This window comes from Vanessa atalanta, chromosome 2 (assembly GCF_905147765.1).
Source record: "Vanessa atalanta chromosome 2, ilVanAtal1.2, whole genome shotgun sequence".
Classification (NCBI taxonomy): Eukaryota; Metazoa; Arthropoda; class Insecta; order Lepidoptera; family Nymphalidae; genus Vanessa; species Vanessa atalanta.
Window position 1 is genome coordinate 13,233,314 of NC_061872.1, and position 19,713 is coordinate 13,253,026.

The window sequence follows — 19,713 nt, forward strand, 5'->3', positions numbered from 1 at the left end:
AAAAACAAACCAAAACACTTTACATATTGATATATTATTCAAAATCAAATTCAATTTTTTTTTATGATTAAATTAAAGATCAAAATCGCGCTTACACACTATATTAACTTGTTATCAAAAGTGGTCAGGATCTCAGCCGTCAAACTAGTGCGTAGACAAGCACGTGGTGTTATTTCTGATGCTGGATAAAACTTTATAAAAGGCACCGGCTTTACAACAGACCTGACGCGCGTTCTGTCCTCTACCGTCAACCCGCTTCATAACCAAAACTAACAAATTCATTAAGAAAATGTCTATCCCAAAAGAAGGTAAGTTTTTGTCATTGCGAGCTACATAGTTAATCCGACTAAATTGTATTGACTAGTGTTGTGCGAAATTACCTGCGAACTTCAGGTGCTTTTACATTGATGAAATTGATGCATTTTCTTTGCATGTATAGTATTTTTGGCGCGAGTTTTTTATTTAGCGCCTTGTAACAAATTATTAATAAATATAATTTTTATTTCATGCATGTATGTAGTGTTATAGTAGTGATGCAATAATTATATTATGAGACCTTGATAAATGATAAACTACTGACTCTAATAATTAACCGAAATTAGTTTGCTGAATTTAAACCAACATGCCAATTTTTGGATTAGTGGGTTATATGATTTTTTTTTTTATTTTACCGTAATATAAAATTATCATTGATATATTTTATACTGTTAATAAAACAACATAAAGAAAGAAATTATAAAAATTAAAAAGGCAAAAACAAGTGATGATAAAATTATAAACTCGTATTTAGATTGAAATTCAATTGGTAAAAAAGACATTTTTTTAAATTAAATAAAAGTAAATTGGTATGTAGCGTAACATTTTAATAAATCTTAAGTTATATTTATGAACCACATTTTAAGCTGCAGATACCTAGTAAGTAAATAAATTTTATCCTTTCCAGTTGGTGGCTATAAACTCGGCAACCTCATAATTGAGGGTAAAACCAAACAAGTCTTCGACCTCCCTGAAGTTCCTGATCACTGTCTTCTACTCAACAAGGACAGAATTACAGCTGGCGATGGCGTTAAAGCACACGACATGGAGGGCAAAGCTGCCATATCAAACCAAACTAATGCTAAAGTTTTCGAGATACTCAAGGCTACAGGTAAGTCTGAAATTATAGGAATTTTCCATCTGTTTCAGTAATAAATTTCAAGGTAATATCAAAATATATAATAAGAAAAGACTCATTTTTGATACTATTTAAAACATAAATCAGTACGCTTTAGATAATTCAATTATCTGACCAAAAATGTGTCGGCATAAATTGAAATGTTAACTTGGATTAGATTCATACATTAAACTGTAAAGTGTATAATGGTGACAGATGAGTTTTTAAAAACTGCTATAGATGTAAAATACATTGTCAAAAATATAGAATGGATTCTCGTAGAAGATATAAATTATGTAATTTATGTATCTGGCAACCCTAAATGTAAATAATCGAAAATTTATGGTGTATTTCATTACTGATAATTCTGTTGACTTTCGTGACCCTTAAGTAGAAAATAAAACGTGATAATCTTTTGCACGTCATTATTATGAAATAATTGTGTTGTATTACTTCATTTTAAATATAGATACCGAATCGCGATGTCAATAGTCCACAACACAGTCACAAATGATAAAGACTGTTGATTAAAATTTGTTTATCGACATATTTTTCAAAGCACTCATGTATTAAGATTGATCGATGATGATAACTGGAAGAGGCATATTCTTATTAGTTAAATTTCTTGTGGCAATGTGTGGCTGCGCACTATTTTTCGAAATAACTTAATTATGTTCATCATGATAAAACTTCGGTTAAAGCTATTTATTACCTGACCATATTGCTAATCTTAAATATTAGTAAGAGTGTGAAATTTTTACTTTTTATTGTAAAATTAATTTATAACAACAACTATTGCTATCAATATATAAAGTTCAAACGTTTTAATAACTGGCTAACTACTTATTTAATAAGAAAATGAAATGGGGACTGAAGAATTTAGAAATAATATTATTTAACATACCCGACCGAAACAATATTTATAGTTTAGAAAATTATAAGCGTAAATGATTCTATTTAAAATTACGAAATGGCATATTAATTGATTTCGCCAGGACAAATATTACAAGCCACATTGAAGAGAAAGAGTGGCATTGTATTTGAAGCTAGTTCGACAGCAATACCTCATCATGTGTTTTATTCGATGTACAAATAAAAGATCAAAGTTTTTTTTTTTTTTAAATATTAGTCATACAATAATCTCTATTTTAATTCCATGATTATTACTTTAAATTATTTGTTATAAAGGGCGCCTGAATAATTGAGTTTAATACTCATTTTAGGTATTAAAACCGCCTTCGTAAAAATCGCTTCGCCTACCGCTTTTCTTTCTAAGAAATGCGATATGGTTCCCATTGAGTGGGTCACAAGGCGGTTGGCAACTGGTTCGTTTTTGAAGCGCAACCCTGGCGTACCTGAAGGATTCCGGTTCACTCCACCGAAACAGGAGACCTTCTTCAAAGATGACGCGAACCACGACCCCCAGTGGTCAGAAGAGCAGATCGTGTCCGCTAACTTCAAAATTAATGGATTACTTATTGGTAAGTTTCTATTAAGCCGTAAAATATTTTCTTAAAATATAGAAGTAAATATATACATATATATCTATATCGCTGCGTATCTTATTATCGCTGCGTTGCGGACGTTGGGTATCCTAGCAAGGGCTTATAAAGTTATTTCAAGTGCTTAGTATTTATGAGGAATATATGAAATGGTATTTTTATTGAAGAATAATCAGGTGATCTTTTCTTCCACAGGCCAAGATGAAGTGGACTACATGCGCAAAGTCACAATTTTGGTTTTCGAGATTTTGGAAAAGGCTTGGGCGTTGAGAGATTGCGCTCTCATTGATATGAAGATTGAATTTGGAGTCGATAGTAATGGTAATGTCGCAGTAACTCATTACATAATTCTTGAAGAATATGCGTTCTTGAAGAATATACTAGACTTACGCCCTTTTTCTTTTCAGGTAATATTCTTTTAGCTGACGTCATTGACTCAGATTCCTGGAGGTTGTGGCCTTCTGGCGATAAGAGACTGATGGTTGATAAACAGGTATTTAATTATAATATTATCTTTAAACCTATAAAATTTCCTTATGAGGCGATTAGTTGGACAATGCTGTGTCTTCTTCTTTCGAATGGCAAATCAATGATAACAGACAGAGGAATTAGTGTTTAACTAAAAGTCCGCTAACTAGTAATTAATTTTTCATTACATTATATTTATTGTTTTTACCCAATTACCTCTGCACTCCATTATAATAAAATCCGGATTGTTAATTCAACTAAAGTCACGGGTATTGTTTAAATAATCGTTAAAATGTTTCCAGAAAATTAAAAATTTAAATAAGTATAGTAGTATATAAGTTTGAAATCCTATGTTTTTTTATTTTATTTAAAACCAACGAATTAAAATATCTATATACCTAGTATAGCCAAGCTATATTTACCGGAGTCTTGGATAACAATCTATTTTTTATTTTAGGTGTACAGAAATTTGGCAAATGTAACAGCAGCCGATCTTGACACAGTAAAACGTAATTTCAACTGGGTAAAGGATCAGTTGGACCACTTGAAACCAAACGTACACCACAAGGTTGTCGTGTTTATGGGCTCCCCGGCTGATCAGGAACATTGCCAAAAGATTGCTAAAGGTATTTTTTTGTTTCTTCCAAAAAAAAATGTTTTAAAAAATGATGTATATGATATTGTCACATTAAACATATAATTTTTATTCTTATAGCTGCACGAGAACTTGGCTTAGACGTTGATCTTCGTGTCACTTCCGCTCATAAGGCAACTGAAGAAACCCTTCGCATTATGCAACACTATGAAGACACACACGGGGCCCTGGTTTTTATAGCCGTAGCTGGAAGATCAAATGGCTTAGGACCAGTGCTGTCTGGCAACACCTCATACCCTGTTATCAACTGCCCTCCACCGTCGGATAAACTTGTTCAGGTTAGTATAAAACTTTTGTTACAATACTACAATAAAAAAATGAATAAAAAAACACCGTTTACTAAATTAATAAAATATACCAAAAACAATTGTCTGGTACTGTATAGCTAAACTAGAAAATATTTTTACAAAGTAATTAATTATAGTACTTATGTCTTTTGATATTTTTAAAATATGTTTATGATTTTAGGATATCTGGTCATCCCTCTCGGTGCCTTCCGGCTTGGGTTGTGCGACAGTAATCTACCCAGACAGTGCAGCTCTGATGGCTGCTCAAATAATCGGCTTACAAGATTACTTGGTGTGGGCCCGTCTTAGAGTTAAGCAGCTGGATATGGCCGCCGCCCTTAGAGTTGCTGATAAAAAAATGAGAAATCTTAATCTTTAAATCTGTTTAATGTCAATATTTTTCTTGATGTGTCTTGTTCAGTATTGTAATTAGGAGACAGTGGAGAGTTGTATTGACATTTACGAAAATCTATCATTCCATCGAATATTTGAATAAAGTTTATATATGATCCCGTAATTTAATTGAAATGACCTAGAATAGCATCAATAGCTTTAGGTATTGATGCAATAAATATATAAATAAATAAATAATGGATGCATTAATTTTTATTTGATTTTTCAAGTAAAAATATCCTCAAAATTGAGGTAAACAGCTAAAGATGCCAACCTCATTTACGGTGCACGTTTTGAAACCGGTAGACAAATTAAAGCAAAGATATATTATTGAATTAAACTAGTTGGAGTCAGTGTGATAGATGGAATGTCAATAGCAATATAATTGTAATAAATTGCTCTATGAACTTTAGCAGAACTGTTTTCTTCAAAAATGAATGAAAACAAACAAAAATTTGAATGAATATAAGAATAACAGATGTTGATTACTAAAAATTAACTGGCAACTCTTTTTCAAATTATATTATTTTTTTAATTCAACTATTACATTTCAACTTTATTGTGAATTTAATATATTTATTGTATATATTGTAATATACCTATTCTAAAAACAGCTTAACATGAAATACATAAGTAACACGTATTTAACAGTTTGGAATGTGATATATGTGTGTGTGTGTGTGTGTGTGTGTGTGTGTGTGTGCGGCTATGTGCGACAGCATCGAGTGTATTCTGACTTATGAAGTAAAAATTACAAAACACCTATATATTCATATATAATATATTTTCTTAATTTAAAGAAATTAACCAAAATAATTGGTTAAACAATACATACATTTAAACTTTAAACGAACTGAGAAAAGGTCACATCATCAAATGTTATTTGACAGTAAAACGAAATATATTTTCATGGCCAATGACAGATAAATTAAAAACGTTTTATATTTTTAGTTTTTAAGCCCAACCCGTAAGCAACACTGTAAAAATGTCACTGTCACAGATCCTTCAAAAGGGTCGTGTTGCAGTGAATTGTGGTATTTTAGGTGTAAGAATATCTAGAAAATACATTTATACCCATAAAATGAGTGAGAAACCGGCAGAACACACTGCAAGCAATGGCTTTGAGAGCAAAACTCCGTTTCTGATAGGAGTAGCAGGCGGTACAGCTAGTGGCAAGGTTAGTGATCACAGGCAATTTTATTGATTTTTGCGTCGTTTATTTCATGACAAGGTGGTTATGCAACGCAGTATATCAAAATTGGATAGGTTTAATTTACCAAAACACATACATTACAAATTTCACGGTTATTATTAGACACGGGAGTGTTGTTGCAGAGAATATGTACTAACCTCTTCTCACTCACACATTGTTAGCAAATAAACATCCATTAATATACTAAGACACTTCTAGAGAATATTTCTTGTTTTTATGCGGAGATGATGAAACTTATCATCGTTCTCGATTGCAGTAATAGATTGTGAGGCAATGATTTTATTCTTAAAATTGTTTTAAAATAATATTCTAAATATTTTGTTGTTGATTGTGATTGTAATTTTTCGTTACAATATTGTGTAACAATTGTTACCATATACTATTCATAATGCATCATTACATATATTTGCTAAGAAGCTTGAATCAATTAAATTAATTATGTATAAGTATACAGAAATGATGACAACAATTAAAAAAATTAAATTGATAGTCTTTTAGCATTAAACATTCCTGATTTAATTAATAATAATAAAATAAACCCGTTAAACTGAATCTTATACAAATATATATTTTTTTCATAATTTAATAATGATGATAATTATTGTAGCCTATTTCAATCAAAGGTGGAGAAAGACAAATAAACAACTTTGATATTGAATTGATATAATTTACACTCCCTAGTGTAATGACATCATGTAAATATATACACCCTTGGGTTCTCCACCTGAACTCTTCTTGTATTTGAATTTTATAGAAAAAGTGGTGTTTCGAATGTCAATGAAGTTGTTATTGGATCTTTGCAAGTAAAAGTTGTGTCAGATGGCCTAGGGGTTTGAATGCCTGCATAACTGATGATTCTGGGTCCAAACCCAGGCAAGCATATATAACCACAAAATTTTCATATGCTCATTTGTGTTTATAATTTATCTCATGCTAGGTGGTGAAGGAAAACATCATGAAGAAACCCGCATATATGTCTAATTTTAATAAAATTCTACCATAATTGTATCCACCAAACTGCATTCGAGCAGCATGGTTGTATAAGATCCAAACCTCCTCTTCATAAGTGAAAGGAGGTCTAACACCAGCAATGGGATATTTTCAAGCTGTTAGTTTAAGTAGAATTTAAGTAGGTAATGGCTTAACAGAATAATATTGTATTATTAATGATGTTATATAAATCAAGTATGTTTATACCCAACTCGGCATAGCATTTTGATGATATCAATTATTAATTGATTAATAAATGCTTATTAATGTGAATTTTGGTGATAATAGTGCAGTTTTAAGTTCAGTCAAGTGTCTCTGTTTAATAAATTAATTAAATTTGATATGATCTGAGGTCACATGAGTAGTGTAACATTTTGCCTTTGAATCCTGAATAACATGGATCTTTCTATTGATATTGATTATCAAAATCTATAACCAGAAATAAACATATCAGTAATAATATTTTATCATTAATGCCGACGCATTTAATTAATTTTGAAAATTGAATTAATATTTGAACAGTACATTTGTATATTTTTAATGTCAGCTGTTATTGAGGTATGTACTGAACTGTTATCAAAATGTGAAATATATTTGTATATGTATTTATTTTTTAAGTAACTTGTAATACTTAAAATCTTCTTAAAAAATATAGAGCCTGTATTCAAATTTGTTAGATAATATGACTCTAACAAATAATTCTAAATCTCAATCTTGAGTTCCTGAATTCAAACCACTCTGAAGTCACAATATTTTCATTAGCAGAGCTTAGCTTGGAGTCTGGAAGTACATAGTTTGTGCTTCAACTCCCATGCACGTAACGCCTTTAGGCCTGCGCCTGAATTCATTTTGGTTGTGTCGGATTTTCCGTCCCATCGGAATAGAGAGTGCATTTGTGCCTTATAATGTTTTCTGCGCAGTTGCTTTCCTTTGAGAAACGCCACCGGGTCCGATAGTCACAAGGACGTGAAAAACAATCTTATTGGAATATTATCATTAAAACTCTTAAAATATCTAGTCAACAGTATGCCAAAGAATCATGGAGAAGCTTGGACAACAGCACAAAGAACAGACTGAGAGGCGAGTAGTCTGCATCAGCCAAGACTCCTTCTACAGAACTCTAAAGCCATCCGAGAGGCTGAGAGCTGAACGTGGACAGTTCAACTTCGATCACCCGGACGCATTTGACGACAAGAAACTTTTGTCAATACTCAAAGACATACTCGCTGGAAAGAAAGTTGAAGTACCTGAATACGACTACATTTCGAATTCAATAAGGTTAATAATCAATTCAAATGTCTTTTAATTTTTTTTTAAATGAGGTATATTTTTTATTTCAAAGAGCCTTAATTTTGAAAGACGATTAATATATGTAATATGTCTAGTGTAATCTTTATGTTATTTTTTTTATATTTCGTGAGGAAAATTGCTTTGCTTTGCAACAAAAGAAGCAAGGACATGTATAAGACATGGTATTACTTTAATATTTTTCCTTAACAGCCATCGTTCACATACCATTTACCCAGCGGATGTGGTGCTCATCGAAGGTATCTTGGTGTTCTACTTCCCGGAAGTCAGGGAACTTTTTCACATGAAGCTATTCGTTGACACCGATTCGGACACCAGGCTTGCAAGACGAGGTAAGCTATGAAATATCTACTAATTACTACACTTTCATATTTTTTTATTATTTATTTTATCTCTAGCAGGAAGAATTTTCTTCAAGTGTATTTTAAATATATCTGGAAATAAAAGATGCGAAGTACATCAGAAATAAACTTAAGTAAAATAGGAGAAAGACTACGTGTATCTTATTGTGGTACGGACAACACGCTTTTGAAGACTTATCAAAAATATTACAATATTACACATAATAAATGTGTAAAATGTACTTAATATGTATTGCGATAAGGTTCGTTTTCACGGTGTGTGTGTTGAGGTGCTTAGAAATCATTATTTAAAACGATTTGAATTAATTTATATATCTAACGATGTTCGTGCTCCGATATATTTGGACAAAATTGATATTTCAAATATTCAATATATATTGGTTGTATATTTTTTTTATGTTATCGGTAGTTTTAGCTATTAATTTATATAATTATGAAACACAGAGACACACACACAGTACAGTACGGCTACAAAATACAGTAGTGATAGCACATGAATATTTCATCAAATTGAACATTGTAAACAATGTAGAAAATATCATGCCTCTCTCTCTCTCTCTCTCTCTCTCTCTCTCTCTCTCTCTCTCTCTCCCCCTCTCTTTCTGTGAATATTTTAGCTGTTCTTTTCGGATCAAGGATTTTTTTTTGCGAGCGGCTAGTAGGTTTTTAATTTGAGTATCGATAAGTACATGAGTTTCATGTTTTTACATTAAAATATTAATTTATTTGAAGAATAAAATTGGACATAATTAACAAGTACAATTATCACAAGGGTACTTATAAAAACAGCATAATGGAACATTAATACCGTTGTAATTCCAGTGCCGCGCGACATCATGGAGCGCGGCCGCGACCTTGAACAAGTTCTCAACCAATACATGAACTTCGTCAAGCCGGCCTTCGAAGAGTTCTGTCTTCCGGTAAGTCATTTATTATTAAATTCTTACTCTTTTAACTCGAAACTTTTCGAATGCTAATCTAAGAGCGAATTGACGTAAATGAAGCCAAGAACACAATCGCTCTAAACAAGATTTTGTCTATTATCTGGATGTTACTATTGACGCTAAATTAAGAATTCACCTTCACAACGAAAGTAAACGTATATCTGCATGTTCGATGCTCGACTTCATAGTTAATAATATCAAACTATTTTAGAAATTTAAACAACATAGACTATATATGCTACAGTCATGTGGAATACACAAATTCGTTTAGAAAACTTAATGAGACGATTTAGTTTTTTGATGATGAATTACGTTTAGCTTTCGTTTTTTTTTTTGTACACTTTATTGTTGTGTTCCGGTTAGAAGGGTGAGTGAGCCAATGTAATCACAGCCACAAAGGACATAACATCTTAGTTCCCAAGGTTGGTGGCGCATAGGTGATGTAAGGAATGATATAGCGTCTTTGTGTATGAGCGGTGGTGACCACTTACCATCGGGTGGCCCATATGCTCGTCCGCCAACTAATGCCATAAAAAAAAAAAAAACATAATAAGTGTAACATACAGGAAAGGTAAATTTCATTGAATTCCATTATTACATTGTATGCGTTTTATGTAACAGAGCAATTACTGAGTTTCTTGCACTGAGGATTATTCTTGGTAGAATTTACATTCCGAACTTGCAAAAATCTTACATTTTAATTTGAAATAAGTAAGGCCTACTCGAATAAAGTACATTATTTGTTTGGTAATTTTATATTGAATGACTGCTGACCGTATTACTCCCTGATTAAAAAAAATACTGTTAGAAAAATATCAATCAGACCGATGTTGAACATGGTTTTTCTGCAAGAATTTATTAACGGACCTATAAAAAACTCTGACTTGTTCAGACAAATATCTCTTAAAGTCCTACTCATATCTACTCGACCTCGATCTCCTACTTCACTGTTCACCCACAAACTGTTTGGAACTAATCTCAGTAGCTATTCTTTGATAGTTCGGCGAAGTCGATTTTTTAGGCATAGGCGTTTTAGCCGTTAACAACGAGGCTTTTGAATTGTTTTGTAGCAGACTAGTAATCTTTAATGGTAATATTAGAAACAGTAAAATAAGTGCATAGTCCTTATTAATATTCGGTTTAAAAGGATTGTGTAGAAAATACCCACACGGCGCGAGTAGGTATTTTCAAAAATGCTATATATATCTCATACCGTTTACAGCTACCCGTATCGTGCGATAGAGAGATCGCAAGTCTTGGAGGCAAATAGTAGGTATCTCCCTCCAAGACTTGCAATCTGTAGTAGTAGTACAGTAGGTATCTCCTTTTTGAGTTATTATTTCGGCTGATAACGTTTTCATCCCCCTAAACCTTTACGAAATGAGACAATTTTGGTCTCATTATATTTAGTTTAGTATACATAAATCTAGATATGTACGACTTTCTTTTTCAATTTGAACGAACGAGTTTTTAAGTCAAAAATATAGATATTTAGAAGCTCATAATACGTACGCAATATTTTCATAATAAAAACTTACAACTGTCTAATAACTTTTTATCGTTTTTGCAGACGAAGAAATTCGCCGATGTCATCATTCCTCGTGGTGCAGATAATTTTGGTGAGTTGATTTGTTTTTATTTTTAACATTCATGTATAGTGTTCATTAATTATATTATATGTTCCTGCTTATTAGTTTATAAAAGCCTCTTTGCATCCTGTTCAAAATATTCCCCAATCCGACTTAACGACATATTTAGGATTGATTGTTAAGAAAAATGCGCGTAATCCTTTAATCACTTAGTAATACCCAACTAAGAATGTTGTTTGAATTAAACACAGTTAAAAAAAACTTACTTTTATCTACAGATACAAAGTAATGTATCAAACTCAGTGAAAATTCGTGAAATTATAAAAACGACGTTTTATTCATAAACATATTATATGTACTTTTAAATAATTTGATACGTATTAATTTCAATCTAATCAACGTATCCCGTCAATGAGAGAGAAGTGACAATGTTTGCTTAATAGGTGTACAGATTATAAATGTTAATTTGAACAGGTAAGTTTAATTTAAGGTCATAGCCACTGCAATAAGCGCGTCACGTGATTCTTAAAAAAAAATCCCTTCTTGCAGCGGCTATGCTCTTATGTAGCTGCTAATCTAAATTCGACTTTACGAATAACGTTTTAAAGTCGATTTTCCGTTGTTGCAGTGGCTATTGATCTTATCGTCCATCATATATGGGATATTATGTATAAGAAGCGTCCTGAGATAAACGGATGTAACGGACACTTGGAGGTGGATGAAGCTAACGGGAGGAGGATGTCCGGCAGCTCTGAAGATACACTGAGTCGATAGTTCTGTTGTTAAATGTTTGGAAATCAGCGGAAAAATGTCCCAAATTGACTGTGGAGGTATTTTGTCTAATACAATGTATTTTTTTTTAATATTTAATTATTATAATATGTATATGTGTTATATACATTGGTAATATACATATTTAAGTTTAATGATGAAATAATTTTTGCACTGATCGTGGATCATGCATGATTGACCATTCAGGTTAACTAAATGAAGATGAATTGTTTTAAAGTATGCTTAACTAAATATATAGAATTAATTTGTTTTAATATAATATGTAACTTTAATATAAAAATGTTGGCATAATAACTCAAAAAAAGATATACATATATGTTTTAATTTTTGTGTATATAAATAGGTATTGTATTTTTAACTGATGCAATTTTCAAATATATTTATGTTAATAATATACTTACTCTTAGTATAATGATGTATGTGTTGTAAAGTAAAAGCCTGTAATTGTCCCACTATTAGGCTAAGCCCTCCTCTCGCTTAGGGGAGGAGGATCACCCTGCTCCAATGCGGATCGGTGGATACACATTTGCCAGAATTTCATTGAAATTTGACACGTGCAGGTTTCCTCACGACGCTTGCCTTCACTGGCGAGCACGAGATGAATTTTGAACGCAAATTATTATTGTATATCTAGTGTGTTGGACTAATCTATGTATATGACATAAAGATATATGATAAGACGATATATAGATGTAACACTAAATTGTTCTTTCGTTATTTTTTTTTTAGTTTTAGTTGTTGTGGCCAATGATGAGTTTTAGTGTTATCAACAAAGCAAAATAATAGTAGAAAAATAATGTTTGAAACGTACAAATTTACAACTGTTTTGAAAAATTGTTATGGAGTATTTTCGTCCACTGCGCGAACACTTATGTATATCTATACTAATATTATAAATGTGAAAGTAACTCTGTCTGTCTGTTACTCTCTTACGGCCAAACCACTGGACCGAATATGATAAAGTTTTGTATGAAGCAAACTTGAACCACAAGATCGAACGATCAGCAACTAAAACGCGAGCGAACTCGCGGATGACAACTAGTATAATAATGATACACTATAGGATACGAAGTCCAATATAAAAGAGATATAGTTAAAAAGCCAAAAAGTCAGAAAGCTTAAGAAATGGTGAGGGTACAATAATGATTTTGACATAACATACATAGACGTAGATGCTTATATATTGCACGGGCTGAATCCGCGGCTTCGGCCGCGAGGAATTCAGACTGTGAAATCATTAAAGAACTTGCATACAATCCTCACCAACTAATACACCCTTCAAGGTAAAAAAATATAGCCGTTTTCCGTCCTTGGGGTTCAAGATTGCTTTGTACCAAATTCCATTAAAATCCGTTAAGTAGTGTTGCCAACAATTCATAAAATATACCTGAATGGTCTGTCATAGACATCAAAATGTGAGAAGGCGAAATTCCTAATCTGTATAAATTGACACGGATTGAATATTCAATCTTCGTTGATTGTATTCCTAAGACTAAGTTATGTATAATTGTGGTTTTTTTTTTGGTTAACTATTTTCGGTCGAAGGCATTTACAATTTTTTTTTTCTTTTTTTTCATTACTTAGTAATTAATATCTATATTTATCGCAAATATTAATGTCGAGTGGTGAAATATGTAACAAAGTACATATGTATGTGATCTATTAATAAAGCTATCCCAATGTTGGATGGTACGATACAACTATTATTTTTAGTTATTCAAATAATATCAAAGTCTGAAGCTTTCTCAGCAAAATTACTATGTATGCATTTTGCACAAATGTTTATACACAAAATATCATTGAAATATTCCATAAACAAATGTGGACTTGTGGTCATAGACTATGGATAATTTAATGTCAACAGATACAATGGAAGCAAGCTTTTGAAGATTTTATTTCAAATGTTCTTGACGCAATGTTTAATACATAAAATATATATTTAATTCATAACACAAAAATTTGATATCTGTATTGCATTAAAAGTCAAACTAAGATTATCTATTCCTTAATAAATGTATGAAATAAATACTGATAATAATTCATATTGGTGACTTAAATAATTATGTCATACAAATAACAATAAATAGCTCCTATACAAATGATGACTTCTTGGAGATGCCACTATAGCGGCATTTTCTAGTTGAGAAAAATGAGCCTAGCATTATATTATAAGTGCAGGTAATGAAACGGAATCAACTAATTTAAATGATAAAGTATTGCTATTTCTTTCTTGTGTTTGGAATTAAAAAATAATAGCAACTATTTGTATAAGTTCCGTCAAATCAGTTTAGATTTTTGTTTTTTTGTAAAACGGAAACTGCACTGTTTAATATGCTATAATTCTTAATTAAAGCGTAATTTACTCAATTATTATCATTGTATACTGTGAGTGTCATCAAATAATATTTTAGTTTGATATCCGTCATTTCTAATAGAACTGGTCCATTAAAACCATTTATACAATTTAATTTAAGGTCTGTGGGCTTGACGAACTACATTCGACATATGTTGAAGCAGACCTGTCTTAATCCAGGGTGCGTACAAAAAAGGCGCCTCCCCTATTGATGGTCAATTCTTAGACCATCGGTAAAGTGCCTCAGAAGGTCTCTTAATAATCTTTGTTTTTTTTGTGAGGGCGGGGGCGACTATAAGAATGGGTAATTTTATTTAATAATTTAATTTTCTGGAATATTCTGTACTAATTATATAATTCATTATTTCTGTGATTCTTCGCTATTTGCCGAGGAATGGTCGTTGAACTCACGTAATTCATAGATGTCGAGCATTGCCCGACAACTAATGTAATTGGGCCTAGAATGTACCATGAAATTACATATAATGCTTTTCAAATATCGAATGTTAAGTATACTGTCTACTACAACTAGTTTTATACACTATGGAATATATTATTTTGAACATTTCAAATATGTATTCGTCATTTCCAATGTATTATTTATTAGTTAGGATGACATAATTATAAGGCTGATACAAATCGTAGAGTAAGAGAAAGGTGTTCAGTAATTTAATAATCAACTAGTACGAAATAGATTCAACGTTAAAACTAACCATTTAACATTTAATTCGTTATTTTTAGGTAAAATGTAAAAACGATTGATAAATAAAGTGAGACCCATTTGTTCGGACTCCGTTCGGATTACTGAATGTCCGGATTAAACTAAAATAAATTGTATTAGCACAATTATTCATCTAATTTTATATTTGTATAGCTAAAACTCCCAAAAGCATATAAGCAAAGCAGCACTAAAAGTGTTACTAAAAATACTTAATAAATCAGATACGAATCGTGTGCCTCATATTTTATATGGAAACACAACACAAAAGTGTCAACAACAACTGTGCAAAGTTTTAGCGTATTCGGATAAACAGTATATTTATATATACCTACTAACTGAGGTAGGATTAATAAAATGTTTAAATGTTTTGCATCCTGTCCTCTTTTACCAAATGTCCGGACAATCGAGGTCCGGATAAGCAGGACTAGTATATAAATTTGAATATAATAGTTTCATGATGTACTATTGGTATTATGTATGCATTTATTTATTTCATATCAGTCTTCCAAAGTTGTATTGGAGTGTAAAATTGTTTGTTAGAATTTTCTGATGTGCATTTAAATATATCTCAAAGGATAGCACAATTTTTTAAATTCATATTATATTTTGAAAAATAATTTTGAATGGTTGTTCGTAATTCCAAAATAAATGCCAAGTTTAATTCATTCTCACTAATAACTATAGATTTATTTCAGTTCATATATTAAGGTTTTTTAATAGCGTAATATATCGCTATTGTAATATTATTTGTTTTCCAATATTAAACATTATAAGTAATAAACTTTTGGTTTGTTTTTTATTTTGTTTATTTCGCAAAGACTTTAATCTATACAGCCTGTGCCTGTATATATTGTCTGTTTAAATTCTATTCATCGGCATTTTACCTAAAATACAATGGGTTTCCATAATGAAATTTCACTTGTATATGGAGTTCTGTATAATATGTCTAATAATATATATTTGAAATTATTTTGTTTTCATTGCCCATTACAAAGAGCCTATTTAGTAATATATGCGATCTCCATCCGAATTCCGATAAAATCGTATGTGATAAAAAAAAACCGTTAAAAAAACCTTTTAAAGTTTTATTCTAAGATTGTAATTTAAGACACTATTACCTATATTAATACTAAGCATTAAAATTAAAAGCAAAATACATTATAATATGAATATTTTTACAGCAAAGCTTCGAATGTTAAAATTTATTACGTTTAAAAACAAACGTATACGTGTATTAAAAAAAAAAAATCGGTCTGTCATAATGTGTACCTAATTAGTATGACGTATCCTATTGTACCTTGTTTTTTGCAATAATGTACTAAATTTGAGTATTATTTTTAAATATATATCTTTTAATTTATTTTAAAATATTTGTTACCATAATAATCCTGGTAGAAAGAATAGAAATTCGTTAAGTATAATTATGTATAATTACAAAAAACTAGGCTCTATGTCAAAAACCATTGCCTAATGCGCTAAATGATACAACTTATTTCTAAACGTAAATACACTCGAATAAAGAATAGAAAAAAAATTTAACAGGCTCAAATATTTTATTATTAAATAAATATTTTTATGAGTAAAGTAAATGTATCCTAATACAATATAATATTATGAAATACATGGATGTTTTCACTACAAGATTTCATATAAAATGAAATTAAAAAGAAATGTGTTCGTTAAATTCATTGATGCACTAAATATTATTTGCTTTAGTACCTTTGCGTACTTACCAGATGATTGAGCTTAATGAGCATGTTCTTAGACTTCATTTTTTAATTAAAAAATATAAACAACTGTCAAATCAAATGTAATCGAGTGTTATACGTTAGCACAAATCTGTAAGAGTAAAATTTGAACTTATTTGCATACTGTAGTACTTTAGATTAAGTAACAATTGTTATAAGCCAACTTAAGCCAACAATTTACAATAATAAAGTGTTTGCAAAGGAACCTTGTTTTATTTTATGTTAATATTCTTAACTTGAAACACATCGAAATAATCAAATAGACTAGACACGATTAACAAAAAGATATACACAAAGTTATAACTAAAGTATATTCTTAAATTTAATTGTAATCTGCAATACAGAACAAACCAGCACGTAAGCATACATAGGCTGACTAAAATAAAAGGAGCTACCCTATAATAGACCAAAAAATAAATTCATATCATATGTTTTATCGTTTGTCGACGAGATTCGAACCTTAACCCCGCGCCATGAAGAGCCGTGTTCTTACCAATACACCAACTTCATTACTTCTATGCAATATGAAAATTGACATCGTAGTTTTGTCTTAACATAGTTTATTTTTTACTTTGCAGTTGCCATCGATTTGATCGTGCAGCACATATCAGAATACTTGAAGAAGAATTCTTCGGACAAGGTGCAGTTGCAGCTGTCGACTCTCGCGCCCTCTGTGCCCAGCAGCCCGCAGCGGAGCGGTAAGGGAGGGCGCCCTCATTAAGATAATTAACTTTAGTGAAGAAAGAAATTATTGAAAGTTGAAATGTAATGAGACTGGTTTGACTAGTTCGTACTAAAACAACCAAAGTTTATGTAGTAATGAGAGTATCGTTTCAAAGATATTTTAAGAAGTGGCAACATTAATGAGATTTTTTTCGAGCGGATAATAGGTGACTAATTGTAACCTTATTTTTAAACATTTGCTATATTAAGCAATCCAGAGTAGAATTCATGCAAAATTTTAGAGCGATTGTGCCTAGAGACGTCAAAGTATAGTAAAGAGAAGATTGTAATGAATATAGTAAAATTGCTTAGATTTTTCACTAAAACGCACGTTTAAAATCTTGTTAACAAACTAAAATAAATAGTCTCCAGTTAAAATCAATAAATCATGCTATATTAACACCAAAAATAAACATTACACTTAAAGTAGACAATGTTAGTGTGATACGAGCTCTCTGCTCTATAGTTTATGAAAACCGTCGTAAGCTTAGCCCTTTTGACAATCAGCGGAACACGATGCACTCGGCTGTATGCGATACGACGTTACGACTCGAGACCTTGAGAGACAACTGGCAATAAGATTATATAAAGTAACCGTCATGAGAAGCTATAAATTTGCTTAGTACTTTAGACATAATATATTGTTAAACGGCTTTGTTAAGTAGGCTTTATTACTAATATTTATTTAGTTTATTTTAAATGTATTAGAAACAAAGATACTAATTGAATAGATTAACCGTATAATAAATAACACACACACAAATTAAAGGTTAATTGCCAAAAATAAAATTCGATAGTATCGATATTATCAATAGTATCGCTGCTACCAATAATATTGCTTACAGGATTGTTTTGATCCATCATGTCGATGGTATCGATAGTATTGCCGTAATCGATAGTATTGCTCACGGAGAGCTATCGATACTATCAATAGTACTATCGATATCCTGAATAGTTTTCGAGGTCAACTATCGATAGTTCTGCAACGCTGATACCGGTGATGAGTTTTTTTTTTGTCTATATATTTTTTGTGACGCGTAGTTGGCAAGTAGCCGCTAGAATATCACGTGCCTTTACGTCAATCTCTGACGGCGGTCAGCTAAATATAATTAGCTGGGAGATTCGTTAATAGTAATTATTGATTAAGTTAAGCTCAGACTATCAGTAGGGCCAAGCTTTCGGCGGTTTACCTATAATAAATGACGAGGATTAGCATCTAAACTAGGTCAGGCCTATATTTTGACGTTAGATTTATCATTTCATGTTTTACTACTTATTAAATATTTTTTATTTATTTGGTATTGATTAGATGCCTTTGTATATTAATAAGATAACAATCAATGGTGTAGTCTTCAGATAAACTTTAATATCTCCGATTATTACTAATAGATATTTTATTAAGCGCGACAAAATACTATGCTTACACACTTCTTATACATTTAATCTGACGTAATTTTTTTTTTATACGATTTTGGGTCAAAAACATCTTCTAAATATGCCTAGCTACTTATCCAAAGTTTTATCATAGTTAAAAAAATATATTTAGAAGTATAATTAGAATTTAAAATATGCAAGATATTTTTTTAATTTATTTTTTTATATTTTGAATGTTATAATATATTACAATTAAATATTTCTGAACGCGATAATTTTAAATCGATTTATAGTTCTGCAGCTAAACTTTACTGTAGGGTATTAAGAAGAAATTGTTTTATATATTTAATTAAAATGAATAATTATAACTTCAATATAAAACATTTCGTCGTATATCACACTAGTCACTGAATTGTAAAAGTGGTTTTAGTACTTATTATTATATCTAAGAATAATATGTAGCTTTGTTATCGACTAATTAATATTTTTAATCTTTAAAATTGAAATTTGTTCAAACTAAAAGCTATCAATCGTTACCTAAAAGGGATAAAAGTATATTCGTTCCCAATTTCGCTTAATCCCAAAGTAGACGGTACCTTTACAGATTAATGCATAACTTTTACATTGTCTATCGTAAAATAACAATATGGCGTACGGTGACCTTGTTATGTAGTACTGCCGAGGAATCACATCTCCAATTAGGAATATTTTAACACCTAACCATTGCTTAAATCCACTCCATTATCTATTTAAAAGTCGTGTTATTACGCTAACTATCTTGGGGGTTCGTAGGTCTTGAATAATACATTTTTTTTAAATAAAAAAAAAAATCAGTAATCTATTTAGAGTAAGTAATGCAATAATTAAATTATTTGAATGTATAAATGTAAACAAAAAATATGAATACAAAGAAATTTTAATTTATAATTATTAAAACTTTTTAGAATAGGAGGTAATTGATTTTTTTTTAAATTAAATTTAAAATTCCGTTTGACCTTCTTAGAATTTGTATAACAAATTTCGTTAGTTGAACAAAACTCTGATATTACTCATAACTTTATAATAATAATTATGAGTGAACAACTAAAAATAGCAATAATCACTTAAAAAAAAACTATATTTTATTATATTTATTACT

At 30.7% G+C, this 19,713-nt stretch overlaps 2 protein-coding genes across 3 annotated transcripts; both read left to right on the top strand.

The window, feature by feature from the left end:
* Positions 1-149: 149 nt before the first annotated feature.
* Positions 150-4,574, top strand: LOC125068639 (multifunctional protein ADE2). The gene is made up of 8 exons (XM_047677890.1): positions 150-308; positions 944-1,147; positions 2,377-2,634; positions 2,851-2,976; positions 3,063-3,148; positions 3,581-3,749; positions 3,839-4,056; positions 4,247-4,574. Exons 1-8 carry the CDS (start codon positions 290-292, stop codon positions 4,442-4,444), a joined length of 1,278 nt encoding a protein of 425 aa, XP_047533846.1. The 5' UTR covers positions 150-289; the 3' UTR covers positions 4,445-4,574.
* An 855-nt stretch (positions 4,575-5,429) lies between these two features.
* On the top strand, positions 5,430-18,718 carry LOC125068643 (uridine-cytidine kinase). Of its 2 annotated transcripts, XR_007119787.1 has the most exons (7): positions 5,430-5,635; positions 7,680-7,939; positions 8,162-8,301; positions 9,154-9,251; positions 10,846-10,894; positions 11,493-11,694; positions 17,057-17,177. XR_007119787.1 is itself a non-coding variant. In XM_047677908.1 (6 exons), the coding sequence occupies exons 1-6, from the start codon at positions 5,444-5,446 to the stop codon at positions 17,197-17,199; spliced, it is 882 nt and encodes a 293-aa protein (XP_047533864.1). In that variant the 5' UTR covers positions 5,439-5,443; the 3' UTR covers positions 17,200-18,718. The 2 variants fall into 2 exon arrangements, 1 of the variants encoding a protein (XP_047533864.1); XM_047677908.1 differs by lacking the exon at positions 11,493-11,694 and having other exon boundaries at positions 5,439-5,635; positions 17,057-18,718.
* Positions 18,719-19,713: the final 995 nt, after the last annotated feature.

Bases quoted from the DNA above. Each gene is read 5' to 3' on its own strand.
- LOC125068639 (XM_047677890.1), top strand. The intron at 1,148-2,376 runs GTAAGTCTGAAA...TACTCATTTTAG, and splicing joins CGAGATACTCAAGGCTACAG to GTATTAAAACCGCCTTCGTA. The intron at 3,149-3,580 runs GTATTTAATTAT...TTTTTATTTTAG, and splicing joins GACTGATGGTTGATAAACAG to GTGTACAGAAATTTGGCAAA.
- LOC125068643 (XM_047677908.1), top strand. From the start codon at position 5,444: ATGTCACTGTCACAGATCCTTCAAAAGGGTCGTGTTGCAGTGAATTGT. The intron at 5,636-7,679 runs GTTAGTGATCAC...TAAAATATCTAG, and splicing joins GCGGTACAGCTAGTGGCAAG to TCAACAGTATGCCAAAGAAT. The intron at 8,302-9,153 runs GTAAGCTATGAA...TTGTAATTCCAG, and splicing joins CACCAGGCTTGCAAGACGAG to TGCCGCGCGACATCATGGAG.